The 21,673-nt window shown below is 41.5% G+C and overlaps 1 protein-coding gene across 2 annotated transcripts in view; it reads right to left on the minus strand.

Annotated features, from left to right (window-relative positions):
• Positions 1-3,559: 3,559 nt before the first annotated feature.
• Positions 3,560-21,673, minus strand: part of LOC143101693 (integrin alpha-3-like) — a 36,435-nt gene continuing 18,321 nt past the window's right edge. Inside the window, exons 2-27 of one of the 2 annotated variants that reach the window (XM_076264836.1) lie at positions 20,557-20,681; positions 20,354-20,439; positions 19,909-20,152; positions 19,526-19,618; positions 18,954-19,034; positions 17,468-17,621; positions 16,907-17,100; positions 15,645-15,733; positions 15,221-15,357; positions 14,910-14,987; positions 14,681-14,745; positions 14,200-14,336; positions 13,101-13,247; positions 12,369-12,469; positions 11,895-12,063; positions 11,557-11,631; positions 11,111-11,190; positions 10,845-10,922; positions 10,278-10,380; positions 9,518-9,694; positions 9,092-9,223; positions 6,948-7,058; positions 6,360-6,458; positions 5,681-5,806; positions 4,795-4,949; positions 3,560-3,680 (exon numbers count right to left, since the gene is read on the minus strand). In XM_076264836.1, the coding sequence (XP_076120951.1) occupies positions 4,839-4,949; positions 5,681-5,806; positions 6,360-6,458; positions 6,948-7,058; positions 9,092-9,223; positions 9,518-9,694; positions 10,278-10,380; positions 10,845-10,922; positions 11,111-11,190; positions 11,557-11,631; positions 11,895-12,063; positions 12,369-12,469; positions 13,101-13,247; positions 14,200-14,336; positions 14,681-14,745; positions 14,910-14,987; positions 15,221-15,357; positions 15,645-15,733; positions 16,907-17,100; positions 17,468-17,621; positions 18,954-19,034; positions 19,526-19,618; positions 19,909-20,152; positions 20,354-20,439; positions 20,557-20,681 (2,992 nt within the window). In that variant the 3' untranslated portion in view covers positions 3,560-3,680; positions 4,795-4,838. Of the gene's footprint in view, positions 3,681-3,943; positions 3,988-4,794; positions 4,950-5,680; positions 5,807-6,359; positions 6,459-6,947; positions 7,059-9,091; positions 9,224-9,517; positions 9,695-10,277; positions 10,381-10,844; positions 10,923-11,110; positions 11,191-11,556; positions 11,632-11,894; positions 12,064-12,368; positions 12,470-13,100; positions 13,248-14,199; positions 14,337-14,680; positions 14,746-14,909; positions 14,988-15,220; positions 15,358-15,644; positions 15,734-16,906; positions 17,101-17,467; positions 17,622-18,953; positions 19,035-19,525; positions 19,619-19,908; positions 20,153-20,353; positions 20,440-20,556; positions 20,682-21,673 lie in introns of those variants that run through there. The other variant, XM_076264837.1, reaches the window with a different exon arrangement.

Genomic DNA, 21,673 nt, shown 5'->3' on the forward strand with positions numbered 1-21,673 from the left:
AACATAGTCTGTACATTTCAACTGTAAATATATCCAATTTAATTAATTAGTTAAACTAATAATCATTTTAAAAAAAGCTGTCAGTTGTGGCATAGCTTTTGTTAACATTGTGTCTGCATTTGACTAGATTGATCTTTTCCCATTTCATTTCCTGAATCAGTTCAATGGCATATTTTATCAATTAAAAGTTTTTTGATTTGATCAGAGCTCTTTCTTGAAAGCGATCATATGTGTCCAGTTTGAGTAGCCAACCATTTTGATTGGTGACGCCTACTGTTCCTTTCTTTGCTTAGCTATGCCTTCTCACCCATAGGCCAAATGGTAGATTCTAACTATATAATGTAAGAACAGATTGGGCTATAAACTCATCACAAATTGGTTAATTGCAGGCTGCTACACTGCAAGAGCTCTGACATGGTCACAGCAGCCGCACCTCATTCCTCTGTTCTGGCTCCAGTCCGGGGTCCAGCTCCAAATGCAGGCCTAGTCCGTTCAGCCTCACCTGAGTTTTAGTAGCACTCACCTGCTTCCAGTTTGCTCGTTATGTTTGTATTTAAGTCCTTCTCCTCTCAGTTGTCTTTGTGTGGTATTCTCTGTTCTACGGAAGACGCTGTTTGAGTTCTAGTCAAGTCTTTGTTTTCATCGCCGTGTCCATCCTTTGTTTGCCCATTGTGGCCTTTTGTTTTTGGAAATTAAAGAACGTATAAGTATAAGTATATATACTCTTTTGATCCCGTGAGGTAAATTTGGTCTCTGCATTTATCCCAATCCGTGAATTAGTGAAACACACTTAGCACACACTAATCCCGGCCAAAGTTCCTCCACCTGGCGGCCATATGGCAACGCTTTTTGGGCACTCGTCGGGCATCCATCTCGGCAGAAATGCACGTGCGCAAGGCTTCACGACACCAATCTACTGCAATCTTGCTCCAGCGGCTAGATCACAACACACCACATTATTGGCTCAATGTATTCACAACACAGCACGATTGGCTCAATGTATTCACATGTCAAAGTTTTGCCGCGGAAGGGGTGTGATATGCGTATGCGTAGACAACGGCCATATTGGCATTACAAACTAACCCCATGCATTTCTATGGAGGATTTTTTGAGTGCTGTGTCTCCTCATTAGAAAGTCTCTGTCCCGGCGCAGTGAGCTACCTGCAACAACAGCGGCGCTCGGGGAGCAGTGAGGGGTTAGATGTTAGGTGCCTTGTGAGGGGGCACTTCAGCCGTGGCCTACCAGTCGGGGTTCGAACCGGCAACAAGTCCGAAGCGCTAACCATTAGGCCACGGCTGCCCCTAAAGAAGAAGCCTTGAGCTACTGCATCTTCATCTTCGTGTTCCTGGTTTCCTTGTGTGACAAACATACATTTTTGCCCTCAACATTTTATGACCTCTGTATTGTTTGTTATATCCCATCCAAAATAGAGACTCACTTTCATTTTCAGATATTTTTGTACATGACACTGATTTCACTTACAAACATAGGTAACTCTTTACTTGAAGGTATCTACATAAGAGTGACATGACACTGTCATGACACATGAACCCTAACCCTAACTTGTCATGACAAAAACCGAATGACACTTAATGACAAAAGCGTTATGTCATAAACGTTTATGACTTGTTTATAATATTAATGACACATTCATGACAGTGTCATGCCATTCTTATGTACCGGTAGATACCTTCAAGTAAAAGGTAACCCAAGCATCTTGCCAAGAGATTAGATAGGCAGACATCATATATAAAAAAGCTTTAATTTAAAAAGCACAGTATCAAAGAAATGCACTAGCTTTTGTTTAATTTTTTTACAACAAATTATCAATTTTTAAATATTCACAAGGCAGACCATTATTTACATGCTCACATACACCAACTAAATGCACATACATAAAAAATATATGTCTGATACACAAACAATAACTGTATGCTAACAAGGAATGTCCATTCTGGCTGTGCAAATATGTGGCTGGCTTTGCTTCCACAATTTATAATAATGACACAAGGAAGCTTCTGAGTATGAAACTAACAATCTATCTAACAATAATAATCTCTCAACAAACCTCCTATAAATATTTATGTCATGGTAATTTGGCTTTGATATGGAGGACTTATAATATAGGCTTTTTACATCTGGCATCGGAATTGGAAACTACAGTATTTTCATTAGAAAAGAGAATTAGCAATGCAAATCCTGTGTAATGTACGGATGCATCTCTGGTATATGTTGTTTTTTTCTGAGCAGAATCAATTCACAAGTCTTCAGCACCTCTGAAAAATTAAACAGGATTGACTATAAACGTGATTACCTAGGGTACAGGATTTTTTCCCTCATCAATAACGCACAAGTTAGTAGGCTGAAGAGACCTTCTTCCTGCAGATTAATTAAGGAAAAGCTGAAACCTCACCCTCCAACACTGGCAGTGGCAGGCATAATTCAGTGATTCTATAAAACTGCTGATAGAGCTCTTATTTGGCACAGACACAAACATTTCATCAATCATGAGGCAAATCACAGCATGATTTACAGACTTCAAATAAACAGATTCATTAAAAAACATTAATCAATCTACACCACAGAACGGAACAGCAGAGGAGAGTGTGTGCAAATGTTAGACATTTCAATTGTCTACAATCATACAATACATTGAATAGACTAATAGAAATATGAAGTAATACCAAAGACCAAATGGACTCTGAATTACTGTATAGATTCATCAGCAATATCAAGTAAATGTTCTGATCTTTCAAATACGTTTTGAAGGAAGTTTTCTGGCTCTATTGCCTATTTTAATCTTAGCAATCATACAATACCTTTACTTTTTTAAATGTTTTAAATTATACATACCCATTAGACTCCTGATCATTCACGAGACAAAAAGATGCAAAGATCAGATCAGTTTTATAACGTTCTTGACCACAATCAGTAAAAATGCTTTGGTCCTGGATATCAACACACAAGAGTATGACAATGAGAACAGCATTGGTTGAGCGATATTCAAATCCAGTTAGCAAGATTCAGAGGGAAACACGATGGACACACCATGGCTTATTGCACTGTGAAAAGCGCATCACAGACGATGAGTGCTTCAGCACACACCATAACACGCAGAGGCACTGTATGTCAAAGAGAAAACCAAACCAAACATAGGAATAATAGAGGCACCTAAAACACGCATATCATAGCAGTGACAAAAAAAAAAATAACCAGGGATTTAAAAAAAATGTATTCATTTGGTATGTCACATACAATTTTTACCCTAACATTACAGTAGCACACAATACATGTAGCTTTTACCCTAACATTGCAAAACCCCATATCATTAAACACCATTACTGCACCATGTTAACGACAGACAGTCCATGATTGACATGTGTATGGACACAAGTGAGGCGCCCTGAGAGTCCTCGTGAAGGTGAAGACGGGTGAGGCTGGACCCCAGACTCCCCCCCCCCCGTGTGAGGGCTGAGTGTGTGGCGGTGTGTGTTTTTGGACGCAGCCACTAGCAGCAGCGGCGGGTTTTCTCTGACCAGTTGGTGATCCAGTGCTTCTTGGCGGTGTCCTCCTCGACGAGGAAGCCCTCGCTGAGGCGGTAGCGCTGCTCCTTGCGGATCTGGACTCCGTGGTGCGTGGGCATCTCTCTGAAGTGGGCGCTTCGCTTGAAGAAGCCACACTGTGAAGGGGCCAGAGGCAACACTTAGTACATACAGTTGCTCACTTTATATATAGAAAAGAAAAAGAGAGAAAATGTTCCTGTGGCTGCAACAGTCACAGGTAGTTGTAGATAAGTCAGTTATAGCATCATAGACACACAACTTCCACCCCTTAAATGTCATAACTTCTATTACTCAAAATAAAGAATAAAGGCTGGAGAAGCACATTCAAATTCATATTTTTTTTCATGGATATAGTTCTGTCTTTGACGCTCACACTCACAGGCACAGGGCACTGCATGGGGTCAGTGAGGAGAGCAAGGGAAGCTACAATCATGAGACGCAAACAGAGGGAGGGAGAAAAGACCTGTGGTTATGACAAGGCAAAGTGTGCAAAACTAAATTCTAAAGTCCAGAGGGTAAACAAAAACTTTTGAAACTGCTATTAAAATTGTAGAGTGTCTTGTAGAGTGTCTTCATATGATTATTTTAGTCCGCTATCTACAGTTATACAAATGGCAGTTCACAGAAATCACCATTTTTACAATGACTAAAACAAAACTATGGCTGATTTTTATTTTTTTTGGTTCGTTTTAGAGTGAATTTGTTTCTGATTATCAAGACACTTCAAGTAATGATCTCAAGCAAAAGAGAGGAGGAGGAGGAAGGTTAAAGGGTGAGGAAGAAAAGTGGACAATAGGGAAAAGAGCTCATTATTTCTGGATCATTTCTAGGAAAAGAAAGCAAAGGTCAGTAGCTTTAAATGGGGAGGCTGTTGGACAATTTCAACACCTCAGCACAGGCAGTAATGGCAGCAGGTTGACTCATGCTGAGATGGACGTTTTGTGAGATTTGGTGTTAGGAGCAGTGCGCTGCAATACACTCCTTTGTCTTCTAATTCTCTTGATTCGTGAGGGGGGTAAGATATGAAATGTCACAAAATCTCATTGCCCATCATTCAAAGCAACTGCAAATCTGGGAGGAGAGCTTCAGAGAGGAAAAACGAGCAAAGCACAGCACATCAAAGCGAAGAGTTAAGAGGTCAGGAGGTCAAGTCTTAGGACAGGCAGTAGTGCAGGAGATGCTGGGGGGTCAGACAGACAGACGGTCGTCAGGGGCAACGGTGTTGTTTACCCAAGGACTACAGTGTAAGGACCAGTGTGAGGCGTGGCGTGGCGTTAGATGTCCTCGGTGAGGCGGTCCTTCTCAGAGGGCTGAGACCTCATCTCCGCCGTCTGGGCTTTGGCTTCATACAGCTCTCTGGTATTGGCCCTTCGGAAGAAGCCACACTACGGGGGGATGATTGGGGGGGGGGCATCACCATTGAAATATAAGTGAAATCATCATACCATATACACACATACATACAAACACACGCGCGCGCACACACACACACACACACACACACACACACGCAGACTAAAGGTGCATTCAAATTCTGTGAACGGAGGCAAACACAGATGTTTGTCCACGTTTGCAAATTTGAACACACTTCATGGTTTACATGTCTACCTAATGATCCTGTTACCATCTCATTACACAATGATATGAATAAAAAGGCAAGGCATGTACAGTAAAATGTAAAACATGTACAATTGAGCAGGGCCATTCATTTCACCTTAACCTGAAAGAATAAATCCATTTCAGTACATTTAAATCAGTTTATAAGGAAGAACATTAGACAACAATATCCATGATTTAGTGTTATTGTAACTGGTATGGTAATGGTTCTTCAAAGAAAAGTAATAAATAGTCCAACAACAACACCTGCAAAGCCAATTATATCCAACAATAATCATGCCATATGTTATGCCTGAAGTGTATATGTACATATATATATACACGTGTGTGTGTGTGTGTGTGTGTGTGTGTGTGTGTGTGTGTGTGTGTGTGTGTGTGTGTGTGTGTGTGTGTGTGTGTGTGTGCGTGTGCGTGCGTGTGCGTGTGCGTGCGTGTGTGTGTGTTAATTGTTGTTGTTGTTGTTGTTATTGTGATGGGGCATGAAGCCACCCTCACCCACCTTCCACAGCAGCAGGCTGATGAGCGTGAGCAGGAGGACTCCGGCGAGGACCGACACCACAATGATCCAGATGGGAGCCTCCTGCGGAACCTCCTCCTCCAGCTCGGGGTCAATGTTCAGGGTGAACTGAACAGAGAGGTCACAGGGTAAAGGTCAGAGGTCAAATAGGTCACGGCAGCTGATAACCCCTGCACTGACTGTGTGCATAGTATGAAACACAGTGCTATGTAGGCCACATGTTTTGGTATGAGATAAGAAATAAATAAGATAATCGATTAATAGTCTGACAATGGAGAAATGTCCATTTTTACTTCAGCAAAAGTGACAGCAAGTAGATGTAAACTAGATGACCAGAGTTGCCAACTTCCATTGCTGACTTGACATGAGATTGACAAAGATTGACCAAAACAGGAGTATTCTTTGGCGTGAAGTCAATTGAATTTGTTTTCACGTGACCATGAAGCAGAACATTAAAATGCGTGAGAGTTGGCAACCCTGGATGGTTAGAAATGTTGAGATACTGTGTTACGCTGAATGTTGAAGCTTCTGAATCCAAAAGGGCTGCTTTCGCTGCTTCTTTCTTCCCACGTGTACGTGTGCACAAATCAATTCCCCCGAGAGGTCCAATTACAGCCCAAAACAAACACGTGTCTGGAAGGAGAGTATTGTGAGCAATTACCGTTTGTGTCTGCGGCTTCATGATGACAACAGCTTTACTTGTCTGTAAGTTGAGCGTAGCTTGGCCTTGCACTGTCACTCGATAAGCATCACTGTAATCCTAGAAGCAAGCAGGTTGTGAAGCACAATTTTTATTGAGCAGTCTCTGTGAAATCCCTGAAGAGATGTTATTTTTATTTTACACTCCTGTCGGCAAAGTGATTCCGACGACCACCGGTGTAATTCATCACGACTGAAACACTTATCACAGCACTGACTCAAACAGTGAAATGAAAAATCTGCTTAGGAAGAGCACTCTGCTTTTGATATTCTCTGCACAAAATACTGTTTGCACTAGCCTGTCAGAATCTCCAATAGAAAGTCATTAAACCATGTGTAAAAGGACAGAATATATTCAAACTCATGATGAAACTCCAGCATTGGGCATATAACAGAAACAGATCAGGCCCATAACTATCAGATTGTTTAACAGTATGTGTGAGATGTAAGCTTCATCCACTCTAAATCGTGCAAAAAAAAAGAGAGTCCATGAGAAACAAAACACTTCCTGTCAGGGTAGACTTTGTCCAAGGTGATGGAGTCCTCTTACCTCCAGCATGGTGCTGTTCCATAGCCGGGCGTAAACGGTTACTGCTGCACGAGTTTTCATCCCCTTTAAGGGGCAGGTGAAGGTGCGGCACTTAGCGCCTTCGTCACAAGTCTGAAAACGCATCATTAATAATCATGAGTTGATGAATGCAGGACGATAAAGGGACTTAAAGTTCTCAGGCCCTTTGCTGGAGGGCAGGTCTGCTTAACATTTGAAAATAAATCATTATATATATATATATATATATATATATAATGATATGATATATAATATATATATATATATATATATATATATATATATATATATATTAGGGCTGTCAATCGATTAAAAAAATGAATCTAATTAATTACATACTCTGTGATTAATTAATCTAAATTAATCGCATATATAATTTTTGCTGTGAAAGTATTTTAAATATTTAAATTCAAATGAATCATTGAATAATCAGCATTAGTGACATTAAAGTTCAAAGACTCTTTTATTATTATTTCACTGTTCAAATAATTGCCATAATAATCTATGATATGAGCTAATATGCTGAGGAAATAAATTAAAAAGTGCTTAGGGAAGAAGTTTTTTTTTCACATACAAGGCATTTCAGGCCACAGATATAACCTAGGGGACACAATGAAAATAAATTAACACTCCCCTCAATGTCAACACTTATTTCTTTGCATTGATGTGCGACTATAGAGTTGATGAACTCCGGTGATATGCAAATTCCTTGCTGCAGACATTGCAGAGGACTTTATTTTCAACACTTTATTTTTTATCAAGACCATCAGGCCGTTTTTTAAAAGTAAATGTTCCAATCAATGATCCAGGCAGCACGTTTTCTTCTCTCTCCTTCATTTTTCAGTCTAATTTTTACTGACTAGAACGGCTCGGGGTCAAAGGTCATACGGAATCGATTAATCTGCACTAATTTTTTTAATCAGTTATTTTTTCTCAAATTAATTAATCGAAATTAATCAGTTATTTTGACAGCCCTAATATATATATATATATATATATATATATATAGGCTTCCTGGCAAAATGTTGGTCACACTTAACTTGGATGGTCCACCCACAGACACTCAGATTATCAACAATCAGTCTGTTGACACTCAGATGGTTCAGGTTAAGGTTAGGTTATGAAGAGTCATATTTCCCCTGGTTCCCACAGAGCTGTGTAGAGGATTTCTCACTGATGCATCGTCACACGAGTACAGTATGTGTGTGCAGTTCTTATAGGTGGAGGGCAAAATCAACCCCCAGTGTAGCTTGGTAGCTATCCTCCAGCTGTTAGCTCCTAACACCCCATCATACATCATGTACACTGACCTGAATCTGGATTTATTTTCTCTCCAACCTACAATGTTTTTGGTTTTTTTCACTTTCCACAGCTATATCTACTGGCTCATACTGTACATACAGCTTTTTGTCTGTGCTTTTGTAACAAGTAGGCATATAGCTTTCTGCACTATAAACAAATCTATGGAAAATGCATTCATGCGCATGTACTTACTGTACATGTTTAGTGTAAAGCAAATAGAAAACAAAAATCATTCTGACACATCACCAAAACATGACCATGACAGATACAGCCAGGCTGGATTGACCTTTGCAACACAATATCAATCAGACACCCAATTACATAAAAACTGCTTAGCCTTGCTGGTTGTCTCTCGTGGCAGTTAAATTTTAAGGTCAGGATGATCCACACTCATCACCGTGATGTGATGTCGAGTCCATTTTTTCCTTGGCTTGTAGCACCACAACCTAAGGGTTTTTCTGTGTGATACACTTCCAGCTCTCCAGTCTACAGTAATGAGGCCTCTATGTCTTGTCACTGCCCACTCTCCTCCACCCCCTTCTCCGCTCTTCTCTCTTTCTAGCGCTCTCTTTCTTCTCTCTTATCCCCCCTTCCGTCTTGGAGACATGCCAGGGTTGTAGAAGCACACAATCAGAGCACACAGAGCCTGCAGCCTAGTCATACAAATATTGTATGTGTAACATCTCTGCGGCCGTCAAATAAGCGTCCACTTGTAAACTTGATATGGGGAACTCAATGGGGTGGATCGCGATGTGGAGTGGAGAGAGGTTGAATAAACTGGGCTGAACTGCGGCTGAATTGCAGAGAGAGGGGCTTTTCTTTACCAGGAGGATGAGCTTCTTGCGAGTCCCTCTGGCTTTGAAAGGAGCCTGAGCCAACGCTTGCTCTGCCTGGATCCCCTCCCTGACCTCAGGGGAGTCCAGCTCTCGCTTCCTACGGCCCTCGACAGCTGCCGGCTGACAAGACAGACAGAAGCAAAACAAGAACAGAAAGACAAAAATACATGATTTCACGTGTCCCTCTTCATGGTGTTGTTACCTGTATATCTCTTCAACATTTGCACTTCTTTCATGTGTTTCCTGGCATTGTCTTCATCTTTTCTAAAGTAACAGCGTCTAAAGTGTGCCTTAGTCATATATCTTATGGACATTCCTCATTGTTTTTAGCTTGCCATTAATAAACAATCACTCTGCCAGAGCTTTTTAATGAGGACATACACGTCTGAATTGGTCTGAGTCACCACTACTCACCGTGAGCTTGAGAGGATTAACTATATTGTCTGGGGGGACACACAGCTGGTTGGATGTGCCCTCTGTGGTAATGTTTGTCAGATACAGGAGCCACTTCCCATTATCCACCTCCAACGGCCAAGCAAAGGAGATCTGGAGAGTCCCCAGACTGCCTAGTGGCCTCCCTTTCAACTCCACCTGAGCACACAGAGGCATTGCGCTAACGTTAGCAAACTTTAGAGAGGCAGCATAGCATCCTCTAGGAAGGACGGGATTGCAATACAACGCATGCGTGTGTTTGTCAAGGATGTGATTTTTTGTCTGTACACCAAAATGTTTTATGATGAAGACAGTTTTGACAGTGTTTCCCATACTTTGACTTATTTGTGGCTGCCCACCACAATATCAACATTGACCACCACACAATGATTTTCCAGGTTGTATTAAATTGTGCTTAAAGCTGGTTAGCATCATAACCACGCTGCGCTAATTTGTTAAAAACTGTTGCATTTTGCAAGTTAATTCTGCAAACCTACCACCACAAATAGAATTAAATTCTGTGGGAAACACTGGTTTTCACATCTATGTTTCTCTCCCTCTTGACTGCACTGAGGAAAGAAGGTGTGTGTCTATCACTCCTCCCTAGTTAAGGGGAAATTACAGCCAGCCTCAGGCTACAGCTGTCGGAGAGATTTTGTGGGGCTTTGGACAACTTCCCACACTACCTGAAGCACAGGTGATGCCCGCAGCAAATGTGGCAAACGAACCCATCCACACTCACATGAAAGGTAAATGTCACTGGGCTTCCTACATCACTGGGTGTTTTCATGAACGACTCTCCCTTGACCTCCCCACTGAAGTATGTCAGGGCATTCTGGGGATTTCTGAGAAGAGGACAATTAAATGGAACAGCAGTGAGGGAATCAAACTTGATTGGCATGTTGTGGAAGTTGACAAAAACACAGATATGAATTAAAAGTATATTCAAGACCACTATGCTTGACACTAATGATACCTGGAGGATCACACGGCTCAATTTCTGGATATTAAAGTCCAAAATAGCTTTAAAATATAAACTGTGTTACTAAATCATACATAGGCCTAGTATTAAGCACTGTTATTTATAACTTAACAATGAGGAATTATCTTAATCATGAAAAAGTTAACATAAATCATCCTTTAATTACAGCATTAACAAACACTGTGTGCTGTTACGTCTTCATTAACTGTATCTATTAGATATAATTAGTATTTAATATACAGGCTTACAAAGAAAAGCAACTTAGTTCATGGTTAGTAATGTGCCATAACACTTTGAAGTAACACAACACAATTTCTCAAAACTTACATGATGAATGTTGGCTGAAGTGAATATTCCACCATCAGGGTCAACGCTATTGGTGAAATGGCGCTTTGTTCACTCAATCTACAGGACAGAGAAACAGTGGTGAGATGAGCAGTGGTGAACAGAGTAACAGTGGTGAACAGAATAATAGTGGTGAACTGAATAACAGTGGTCAGGTGAACAGTGGTAAACAGGGTAACAGATGGCTTTGTCAGGAAATGCTGAAAGAAAGCCTATGATACTGAATCACTGAAAAGGTCAACACTCACGTAGAAAGCTGTATCTCTGTGGTGATCTCTCGTGTGTCCAGAGTGATGCCTAACGTCTCAAAGATGATCGTAACTTGACTCTGTTTATGAGACAAAAAAGGGTGATTAACGCAAGAAAATAGTTATTTTCTGTATAGCATTTACTGCCAAAGAACCAGAGAGGGCATTATTCAAGTTCAAACGTTCACTAAATAAAGTCAACACACTGAAATTAACCAATACGACAGATACTCTAAATGGTCAAATCAGGGAGACTGATGTATTGGCATATTGTACAGCAATGGGATAGAGTCAGATTCAATAAAGCCCTTGCTCAACCCATGTCCCGAAGACCCCAGTGCACCTGTCTGACTGTGTTAGGTAATTCATTAGCTCTGGAACAGAACAGAGGGGCTTGAATAGTCTAGCCGTCTCGGATACAACAACAGCACACAGTGAACTCTTACCTCTTGTTTGGTACGCACTGGGTTCACAAACTCACAGAGGAGACCTGATGATGTGAGATCGCACTCAATGAGATTCTGTCAAAAGAGTAACAATCAGTTAGACCCCAGGCTACTCAATTACATGTACATTTGTATAGACAGACAAGCATTTCAATGCACACAATTATGTCATTTAAATTTACTCGGACTAGTGAGTTAGTGAGTGAGCCTTGAATTTCCCCTGGGGATCAATAAAGTATCTATCTATCTATCTAGTTAATCAGTCGAATTGACATAATTTACATCAGGAACAGTATTCTGGAGCCCTATGGACCGCTTGTAATGTCAGGCTTCCTCACCTTGGGGTTGACGGCAGAAAACTGCAGAGAGGGGGGGGTGGTGATGTTCAGCACGGTGTTGTGGGCGTCTTCTGCCAGCCGTCCGTCTGATGGGATGTTGGTGACATCGATAAGCATCTTGAGCTTTTTCACGTCAGCGTTATATTTGAAGATCTGGTGTCCGTCTTCACTGTAAGACCACAGACAGTTTATTCAGGCACCTCAGACTACAACTGTTTTCCAAATCAGCTTCTAAATGAGCTACTTTACAGGCCTACCTACTCATACTCATACATTTCTCAAATTTGTTTCATTTGAACCCACTACAACCTATGTTCCCCTTCTATAGCATCTGGATCAATGTATTGTGACTGTGCCTTGAATGTTGTGAAACATTGTGAACATTGTAAAAATCCTTGCACAGTTTCTTCTCCAACTGTTCCTTTGACTGGTCATTTCAAATAAAGTTGAGCATGTTTTGTGTCATGAACTCACACTTGGAAAGGCTGGTCATCGTCAAAGTTGGCAAACTCGGCAGTCATTTTCAGGTTGCTGTTGCACTTGTTGTCCGTGCCGCATGCCTTCTGGAAGTGAATCTGTGGAAGGGGGAAGAGCTCATGCAATTCTCCATGTTTCAAATTAAAGCTGCAGTTGGCAAGTCTAAAAGATTGAGGAAACTTAGCCAAAATTTTGAATGTTTACAACTCTCATGTCCCTCCCCCAATACCACCGAGCACCCTCTCATCAAATTTGTGCTCGTCAGTGCGCAATAGACTGCACCAGACTGTAATTGACAGTCAGATCTCACACAGCCCTGCTCTGATTGGACCAGAAGAAACGGGAGCTGTGGATTTTTGCAAAACAAATAACAGGCTCTGGGTGGAGGTAGAAGTGCGGGTTTTTTTCCTATTTATGTTGTTCAGTCGGAGCATAGTGTGGGTTCCAGTGAATATGATCAAAAAAATCTTGCAGCTTTAATGCTGACCCTTACACTGAATAGAATCAGAATTATTTTAAATATTCATCCAACTGGGGGACTTCAATATGTTTCAGCCTCAGTAAATAAAAGTGTCCCTGAAGTAATTTCAGATCTGGGAAAATCTACACTGAAGCACAAGCAAACAAATAAAACCAGAAGAGTTATTCAAAATGCACTCAAGCGTTGGTCAAAACAAAGTCACCCTGAAGGGCCTCCTGGTCCTGTCTGCTGGTTGTGTGTGCCCTTACCTCATGTTTTCTGACCACAGTCTTCCCCTCGCTCAGCACGGGGTATGCGTCCAGATTCTGGAGTGTTCCGCGGCTCCGCGCCCGAGGCTCGTACAGGGACATGTTGAGGGAGAAGCTGACAGGCTCCACCTTGTCTCGGATGGGCTTCTGTGTGAGCCAGACAGACGGCTACTGTCAGGGAGACTGATGGAATACACAGCCGTTCTGGAGGTAAGTGCGATCACTGCCACGGGGGGAAAGAGCTCCTGCCCGGCTTCGCACATTTCAACTTGAATCAGATTCGTACCATTTGCAACGATCACTGAAAAGCACCAGCCATGACTATTTCATATATTTCTCTGGGCCCTAATTTAAATGAAGGTCAAAGCTCAAAGCCTTAAGTCTAACTAAAGATAATTTAATAACTAGGCAAAATCTATTTGCTAATGTACTACCACGATCCTACCAAGATCCTAAGGCAAGGCAAGGCACAGCACATTTATTTACATACTGTAGAGCATTTCAAATTCAATGCACTTTACATAAAAAAGCAAAGAGGCCACTAGAATCTAAAGAAGAGCAGTCTGCTCACCTTGGATGGCTTCGATTCCTGAGCTGGTGTCTCAATCATATTTATAATCACTTACATACTTTTGATTTTAGTAATTAAATCCAAGAACTGTGTAACAAGCTTGTAGATCCTCAGCACTTTAAGAGGAACCAAAGGGATGTGCATAAGGTATTCCTCTCAGCAAGAGTTATGCAGCACCAGATAACACCTGTTGACGCATACATCCTGTGTAAAAGAGCTGAGTTCTTTATTCCACTACATTTTCACTAAGTCTCTACAGGCACAGCATGTAGGCCACCTGATGTCTGGAAATGACTATCTCAGTTTTCAGTGACATCTCTCACCCTTTGCACACCGAATTTCTGCTTCTTCTCTCTGGACGCAGGTCTACACTCCCAAAGTGTAGAGCAAAACGGTATAAAAACAGCTATGTTTCAGCTGCCATTACACAGAGGAATAAGTCATTGTAAAATTGAACAGGTGTTCTTTCTATTGATGTATTTTATTCTTTTTTTTAAATTTTTTTTATTATAATACTAGAAATCTTGCCTTAAGTTGGAGCTTGAAGGTCCTGCAGTCTTCCGACGGCATGTAGAAGTGCCCAGTATAAATGTTCGCTATATTGTCCAGAAAAAGTAGACGAGGGCTGCGGCTGGTCCGGTCAGCTATCAGTGTGAACTCCACAGCTGAAAAGGACAAGAGACATGCGTATCTGTATCAGTGATTCCCTGTAACACAACTCCAAGGTTTATATTAAATGGTGGGCTTAGTGCAAAGTCTAAAGCTAATTTCATAAATGGGCAAAATAAGCTAATAAGCTAATAAGCTAAATGTAATAAATGGGCAAAATCTATCATTGGTGGGTCAGCTTGTAGTTATTGTTTAAACACAAATATCTGCATTTGTTGAACATACAAATGTTCACAAACAGAGTCAAAGGATTGCTCTCCTAGACTGGTTGTGTTCAACTTCAAAGCTGTCTGCAGTTTGCAAGGATGGACGCTGAGGTAGAGAACGAGGTGGTGCTTACTGATGTTTCTCTTGCTGCTCTCCCCCGTACTGAGGAGGTAGGAGATGCACATCTTCGCCTCTACACTGGAGGACAAAAACAAGGCTCAAAGACTCAAAAGAGGACACCCACAAGAGCAAAAAAAAAAAACAAAACCACGCTGTTGAGATTCAAATACTGTACTGCATGTCTCTTAACAAGAACACAGTGTTAATATTCATATACATAGTTTAATGTGTCATATGCTCACCAGTCATTGCAAGTGTCTGGATCCACAATGTTTGGGGTCACACTTAAATCACTCTGAAGATGGATGACTGGACGAGCCCTAGCAGACGCACACACGCAAACACACACACACACATTTATTTGAGTAAATATGCAGAATTTTGATTGGTGATTAGAAATGAATGTAACAAAATACATATATTGCAAATAAATGTAACAAAAAGCAAAAATAAAAACAAATACAATGAAAAAATAACATGAAAACATAATAATCAAATGAGACATGGAAACATGTATACTCTGCTAAGCTGCAACTTCAACCGTTGCCTCTACCTTAACACAGCAATACGCTCATCCAGCGAGCCCACCACTATGTCTGGATATTTGTTGTCATCGATGTCCATGCCTCCAGAAACAGAGTAACCAAAGGTCTGGAAGCCACTGTGTTTGATGTCCTGGCCTTTGATCACCTGCAAGCATGAGGTGCGCTCAGATGTTGTAACATGGCACTGGCATCCCACTCCTATATTCACACGTCTTGTTTCATATCTGATAAATATATCCAAATCCTATTACTTCTAGAGAGTAACCCTCATTTAATTTCAGGACACATACCGACTCAGTCGCGAGGCTTTACTGTAATAAATTATTTCTCAGGTGCAACATTAAAAAAGCAGACTGCTGCGGTGGGGGAGAGCTTTACGGCTGCCCGGCATGCAGCTGTTTTATGTAGCTGTGTCCTGTTGGACTCACAGACCTGGCTGGGCGTAGGGGAGATGCCCTTCTCACTGCCCATCCAGATGAAAACAGCGCCAGTTCCATGGTAGGGGGCACCGACTGCAAAGTCTAAGAGAGGGGAAGAGAGGACAAAGTTCTGAGGGCTTTCATCTGAAGCAGCTACCAGTTCTTTAGACTTACCATACAGAAAATATATTAGATATATCCATACATCAGTTCATCTTACTGGATTTACCGTTCAGTGCTCAGATATTCAATGGAATAAGTGAACCACTAGGTGGCACTGGTGGTTACACTGCAGTATAAGTGTACTAACGCCATATGGCAGCAGTGTAGAGGGCCCTCATATAATCACAATGCATAATGCATGACACATAAAATCACACAGGAAGTCCATTACATCTTTTTTGATGTCATGCATGAATTAAATAGTTCTGTATAGTATATATTATCTATATCTGTCCTTCAGTTAAGATCTGACAGAGTACAAATTATCTGACATCCACAATATCAGTTTACTATCTTAATGGAACAAATGCCAACATCATTCATAACTATGTTTCAGCCAAGTCACAAACCAAATGCTAGACACTATTATAAAAGACAATTAGGTTGTGATTGAATAGCCAGAGTAAACTCCAGTTATTAAGATAAATTTAATCTACATGATTGCCCAGCTCAAAGTGAATTAATATTATGAGAAGTTCAACTGAATTTAATGCATCAGTGGTATTGCACTCTGCATACAATACGTTTTCAATTGAATCTGGACGTCACCCAAACCAGGCTGATTACTCTGTGAAATGCCAGAGGAACAATGACTCCTAAAACATCCTGCTCACGTCAGATCAAAGGAATACAATCAGCAACATCAGACTGAACTAAAAGCCCCAATACAATACAAACAGTCACTTAGCAAAGACACAAACAGGGCCAATTTTATGATTTCATGCAGCAGTTCAAATGAGCCTTGCTTAAGACCTGCTACTGTATTCACTGTAAAGTCGCTGGGTAGGGGACCCAGGCCTATAGGCATATACACAAGCTGTGTAGAGGAGTTTCACTCACTTAATGAGACATACAAAAGGAATTTCTCCCTTTGGTGCGGTGTGCATACTGTACCGCCACAAATCATACACACTTACGTGATTAGTCTACGCAAGCGGAATGCTGCTTTAAAGCCCTTAAATAATGAACTACCTAAGTGCATCACATTTAAAGTGGCTAAATATGATGTGTTAAACTGGGTAGGTTGTATTAAACCTGGGGCATCCGTTTTACCTTGGAAACCATCTTGGTTGATGTCGCCAATGGCGGACACTGACATTCCGAACGCAGATTTCTCAGGTCCTTTGAGAGCGATGTCGTACTTGTCTTTGAAGGAGCCATTTTCATTCATGTAGATGTAGACGGCCCCTCCTTCCTCTTTGGTCCGGTCAAAGTAGAACGGAGCTCCCACAATTAAATCTTTCCAACTGCATCAAAACAATGGGTGTGCCATATTAAAGAGAATGAGTTTCATTAAGGCATTTAGTTTAGTTTAATCAAGGCTTTTATTGCGTTTCAAACAACTGCTGACAGAGCTATGACTTCAGATTACGTACTTGACAGTGAAGCTGAGAAAGAAATCAACCTATTGGTCCATACAAAATATGAGTGGCAGAAATGCACTAAAATGCTCAACATGAAATATTCAGCATGAATGGGGAAATGTACTTTGCTCTCTGAGATTTATACAGCTGTGCACACAGTAATCACACAGATTACTGTGTAATATGTCAGTGCCTTTAAAACCACACACACACTCAAGCAACAAAGGCCAATGACATGTCTGTAGCTTACCTGTCGTTGTTGAGGTCAGCAATGGCAATGCTGCCACCGAAGTATGACCCCACCTGCTCCCCGTACAGAATGTAGGCAGATTTACCCAGCGTTTGGTCACCATCGTCCACATTGCCGACTAGATTCACTCTCACCGCCCCTCTGGCTAGGTTATCTGAGTAATAATGACCAGAGTGAAAAAAGTTTAAGATCAACGCCTGCCTGCATATGAGCAGGGAGAAATGCAAACATTTGTGCTGGATTATATTACTGGGAGTCACTGCGCTGGGTGCAAAGGTGAATTAAGCCTTAAGTCGGTACCGTCACACCGGTGGAGGTTTCTGGCAGCCTATAAGTGACATGAGGGGCAGCCGTGGCCTACTGGTTAGCGCTTCAGACTTGTAACCGGAGGGTTGCCGGTTCAAACCCCGACCAGTAGGAACGGCTGAAGTGCCCTTGAGCAAGGCACCTAACCCCTCGCTGCTCCCCGAGCGCCGGTGTTGTAGCAGGCAGCTCACTGCACCGGGATTAGTCCTTAAATTTGGGACCATTATTGCTCAATTTGGGACCTTGTATTCGGCAACAGTCCAAAGTTCCTGGGCTGTTCAAAGTATCAGTTTATTGCACATCATTTTTCTACTTCATACCTGTGTTTATTGGCTAACAGAAATTTCAGGTTTCTGGCTAACAGTTGCTGCAAATTTGCGGCAAGGTCATATTTTCACATGCAAATTAGATTTCTGGCAAACAGTTGCAGTTAACTTTTGGTAATGTTGCAGCAAATTTGCAGAAATGTCATTATTCAAATTAGGTTTGTCACCAGAAGTTCATTGGAAGTGTGGTGGCAAATCACTGGTGAACACATTTGCCACTAGTGGCAAACTTCTCATTGTTGCCAGAACTTTGCTGGAAGTTTGCCTCTAGCGGCCAACAAACTTCTGGCAATATTTTCTAGTGAACTCATTTGTTTCCCACAAATCACCCAAAAGTTTGCTGCAAATCTGCCGCAAACATTTAATTTTTTAGGTTTGTTGCAAAATCCGCAGAATCATTCTATGCAAGCAAACCGCAAACATCCACGCATCTTACACTCACTTTTTTTTCCACCTGTGTAGCCTACACTGATTCAGTTCTGCCACAGCCCCGCGTTTATTCTCTCAGGTAGCCTACAGTGCTGTGTGAGAGGGGGAGTGGCTACAGTAGAACGGTGAAACCCAATGTGTGCTTCTTTTACTGATATATTTTAACAATATCTTTTGCATTTCTTATCCAAACAACGTCAAACTTGGGACTGCACTTACTCGTGCCCGCAAGGACACCTGGCAAGTTTGACATCAGTCGGACTAACGGTTTGACAGATATGGGAATAACACACAAACACACAGACACAAAGACAGACAGACAGACGTTCCTGTCATTTATAGATAGATGATGAACAGTCATTAAGATATGATAAATCATCATTATCTACAAATACACTGAGCATTTAGTTTTTCCACAAACTTACCAGGTCCATCCCTAGGAGCTCCTGCCACCAGGGTGTCGCTGGTCAAACTCAGTAGACCTTTGTCCTTGGCCACCGAGTAACCTGTGGAGTGGAGGGAAAGACAAGTATATTAGACTCAGCATCAGACTGCAGCCCCCCCCCCCCACTCCCCCTGCTGTGGAGTGGAGGGAAAGACAAGTATATTAGACTCAGCATCAGACTGCCCCCCCCCCCGCGCGCGCTTGCTTACTCTCTCTAACTCTGCTGCCATCCTTCTAAGTCTGCTATTTCTGTCTAAGCTAGCAACAGCATGGCTGTAATAACAAGTAATTTGGGATTTATTAAATGCTTGGTGGTTTTCAAAAGCAACATTTACAGTACGCTACAGTTTTTGCACTGGAATCACTTCTAACTACTATAGACACCCTTAAATGATCATGAAAAATGAGTGTTGGCTTTCTTTTACATTAGTCGAATTATGTAATGCATTGGCCTTGTGTTTGTGATGGTGATATTCAACTAATGGTGGGATTCAACAGGAAAACACAGATTGTATGTCAGTATGGAGAACAAGAAGCACAGTATAGCCTTACCTATGTAGATATTTCGTCTATCAATTTTGGGGAAATTTGTCTTGGATATTGAGTAGGAATTATGTGGGCTTCTCCAAATGATATCCGCATTTCCTGTTAAACAGCAACAACAAAAACATGCCAAGTAAATTGATCATCAGGAAACAAAATACAGAGGGAATAAACTAAAATGAAAGTCCAGACAGAAACCATAAACAGTGGTAGTTCTTCTAAAATGTTTAGTGGATAGTATACTTAATTAATTAATTATTTACTTCAGGTAATTAATAAACTTCAACTGTACTTCAGACATTTACTTCAGGTAATTAATAAACTTCAACTGTACTTCAGACAAAGTGCCTGTGGTGAAAAGTGTTTTATGTGAACTAATTCATCTTACACACCTTGCCAATCAAAACTGCCTGGTGAACCGACTACGACCTCGTCAGCGGTAATGGCAGCAGAGATGCCCATGTTGCACATGCCTTCCATGGTCTGGCCGTCTTGCGGAGAGCAAACCTCATAGTAGTCCTGCCAGTGGTAGTCATTAGGGTCATATTCCATGTTGTTACTGCGGATGTAGCAGCGGCCAATCATTCCCCACGTAAGGCCCTCGTTTATCTTCTTCACATAACGGTGACCACAGACCTAGAGGAGGAGGGGAGAAAGAGAGAGAGAGAGAGAGGAGATATTTAATTTTGTTGTTGTTTTACTTATGGGCTAAAAAACTGCCACAATCAATGACAAAGACGGCCATGAATGAAAAATGGAATTTCAAAATGTATCAAGAGAGAAACAACCTCCTCAAACGGAAATAACAACTGAAAAGAGGCATTGACATGAGCTCACCAAAACTCGGCCTTTAGTAATATTCTGACTCGCCACCGCCACTCCCAGCCACATCCCGTCCACGATCTCCGTATCGTCAGGTCGATCTGAACGGGACACAAACACATCACCTCCATTGAAAACCGTTCCTGTCTTTTATCACTTGACTGATTCACTCACTGACTCACTGACTAATCGATGGATTTGGTGATTGACAGAAATACCATTTCCCGAGGTGATTAGGTTCATCTGGCCACAGTCCTTGGTGTCTGTGCTGATTGGACAGTAGAATGCATCTCCTGTCTTATTGAAACTCTTTGTTTCCTCCTTCGGTGCTCCAACTAAAACCCTGAGGTGGAAACACACACATGTTCATACTGTTTGCACTGAACAATTCTTGGCCTTGATCAACATTGTATTCAAACACAAATTCACCTTGATGCAAATTGTTGACTTCCACAGTGATTGACCATGCTTTAAATTCACTGGCCTGGAAAATGACCAAATTGTGCCATTGTATTTACCAGAGAAAAACAGATTGGAATTCACAGCTGACAAATGTTTGATGAAAAGAGATTTGTGGAGCCTGCACCAGTGAAATCTCCTCCTCCATCCACAATAGTAGTTTGGAATAGGTAGGATTGATATAGACCGCTCTTGAACAGGAAGCATATTGTAATACACAAACGAAAGTAACCGCTGAACTTTCATTTGTTACACAACTAAAGTTTGGGATGCACACGCAGCAGGCTACTGTTTGCAAGATTTCTGAATGTAATGACATGTCTCATAACTCTAGCCTGGTCCACTCTGGTTACAAACACGAATCAGTTGTCCCCAATATATCACTGGCACACAACACTGTGTGAACTGCACTTCCACTGAAACCATATGGTGGCGAAGTGCTCTTACACTTATTTGGACAGGCTGACTACAGACATTATTTCAGAACTGGTCATGTCTTGATGTCATACAGTCAGCACTAACGGCCTGTGGTCATTCATTCTGCATGTCACTATGACTATAAAAACAACAGATTAGCCCCTAAACATAACCCAGTTGAGTCACCTTGGTGCTGAGTTAAGATGCATGAAAACTCAATGTCAAGTTTATATATAATTATGTGTAATCAACTTGACATTACATGTGACTTTTAGTTACCTAGTCAAAGCAGCACAATGACTTAACTGGGCTATGTTGAGAGGCTGATTTTGTTTCACAGTGAAACTACCTCTCCTCTCAACTCCATGTGGGCCAGGCTTTATACAAGTGCTGCAAAAACTAAGACCTGCCCATGATAACCGATCTTACCACACTGAGTCTGACTGCTCCATCTACAGC

This window comes from Alosa pseudoharengus, unplaced genomic scaffold (genome assembly GCF_046254945.1).
Source record: "Alosa pseudoharengus isolate Yale_2024_CS ecotype anadromous, Long Island Sound unplaced genomic scaffold, YU_APseudo_1.1 YU_APseudo_1.1_scf_4, whole genome shotgun sequence".
Classification (NCBI taxonomy): domain Eukaryota; kingdom Metazoa; phylum Chordata; class Actinopteri; order Clupeiformes; family Clupeidae; genus Alosa; species Alosa pseudoharengus.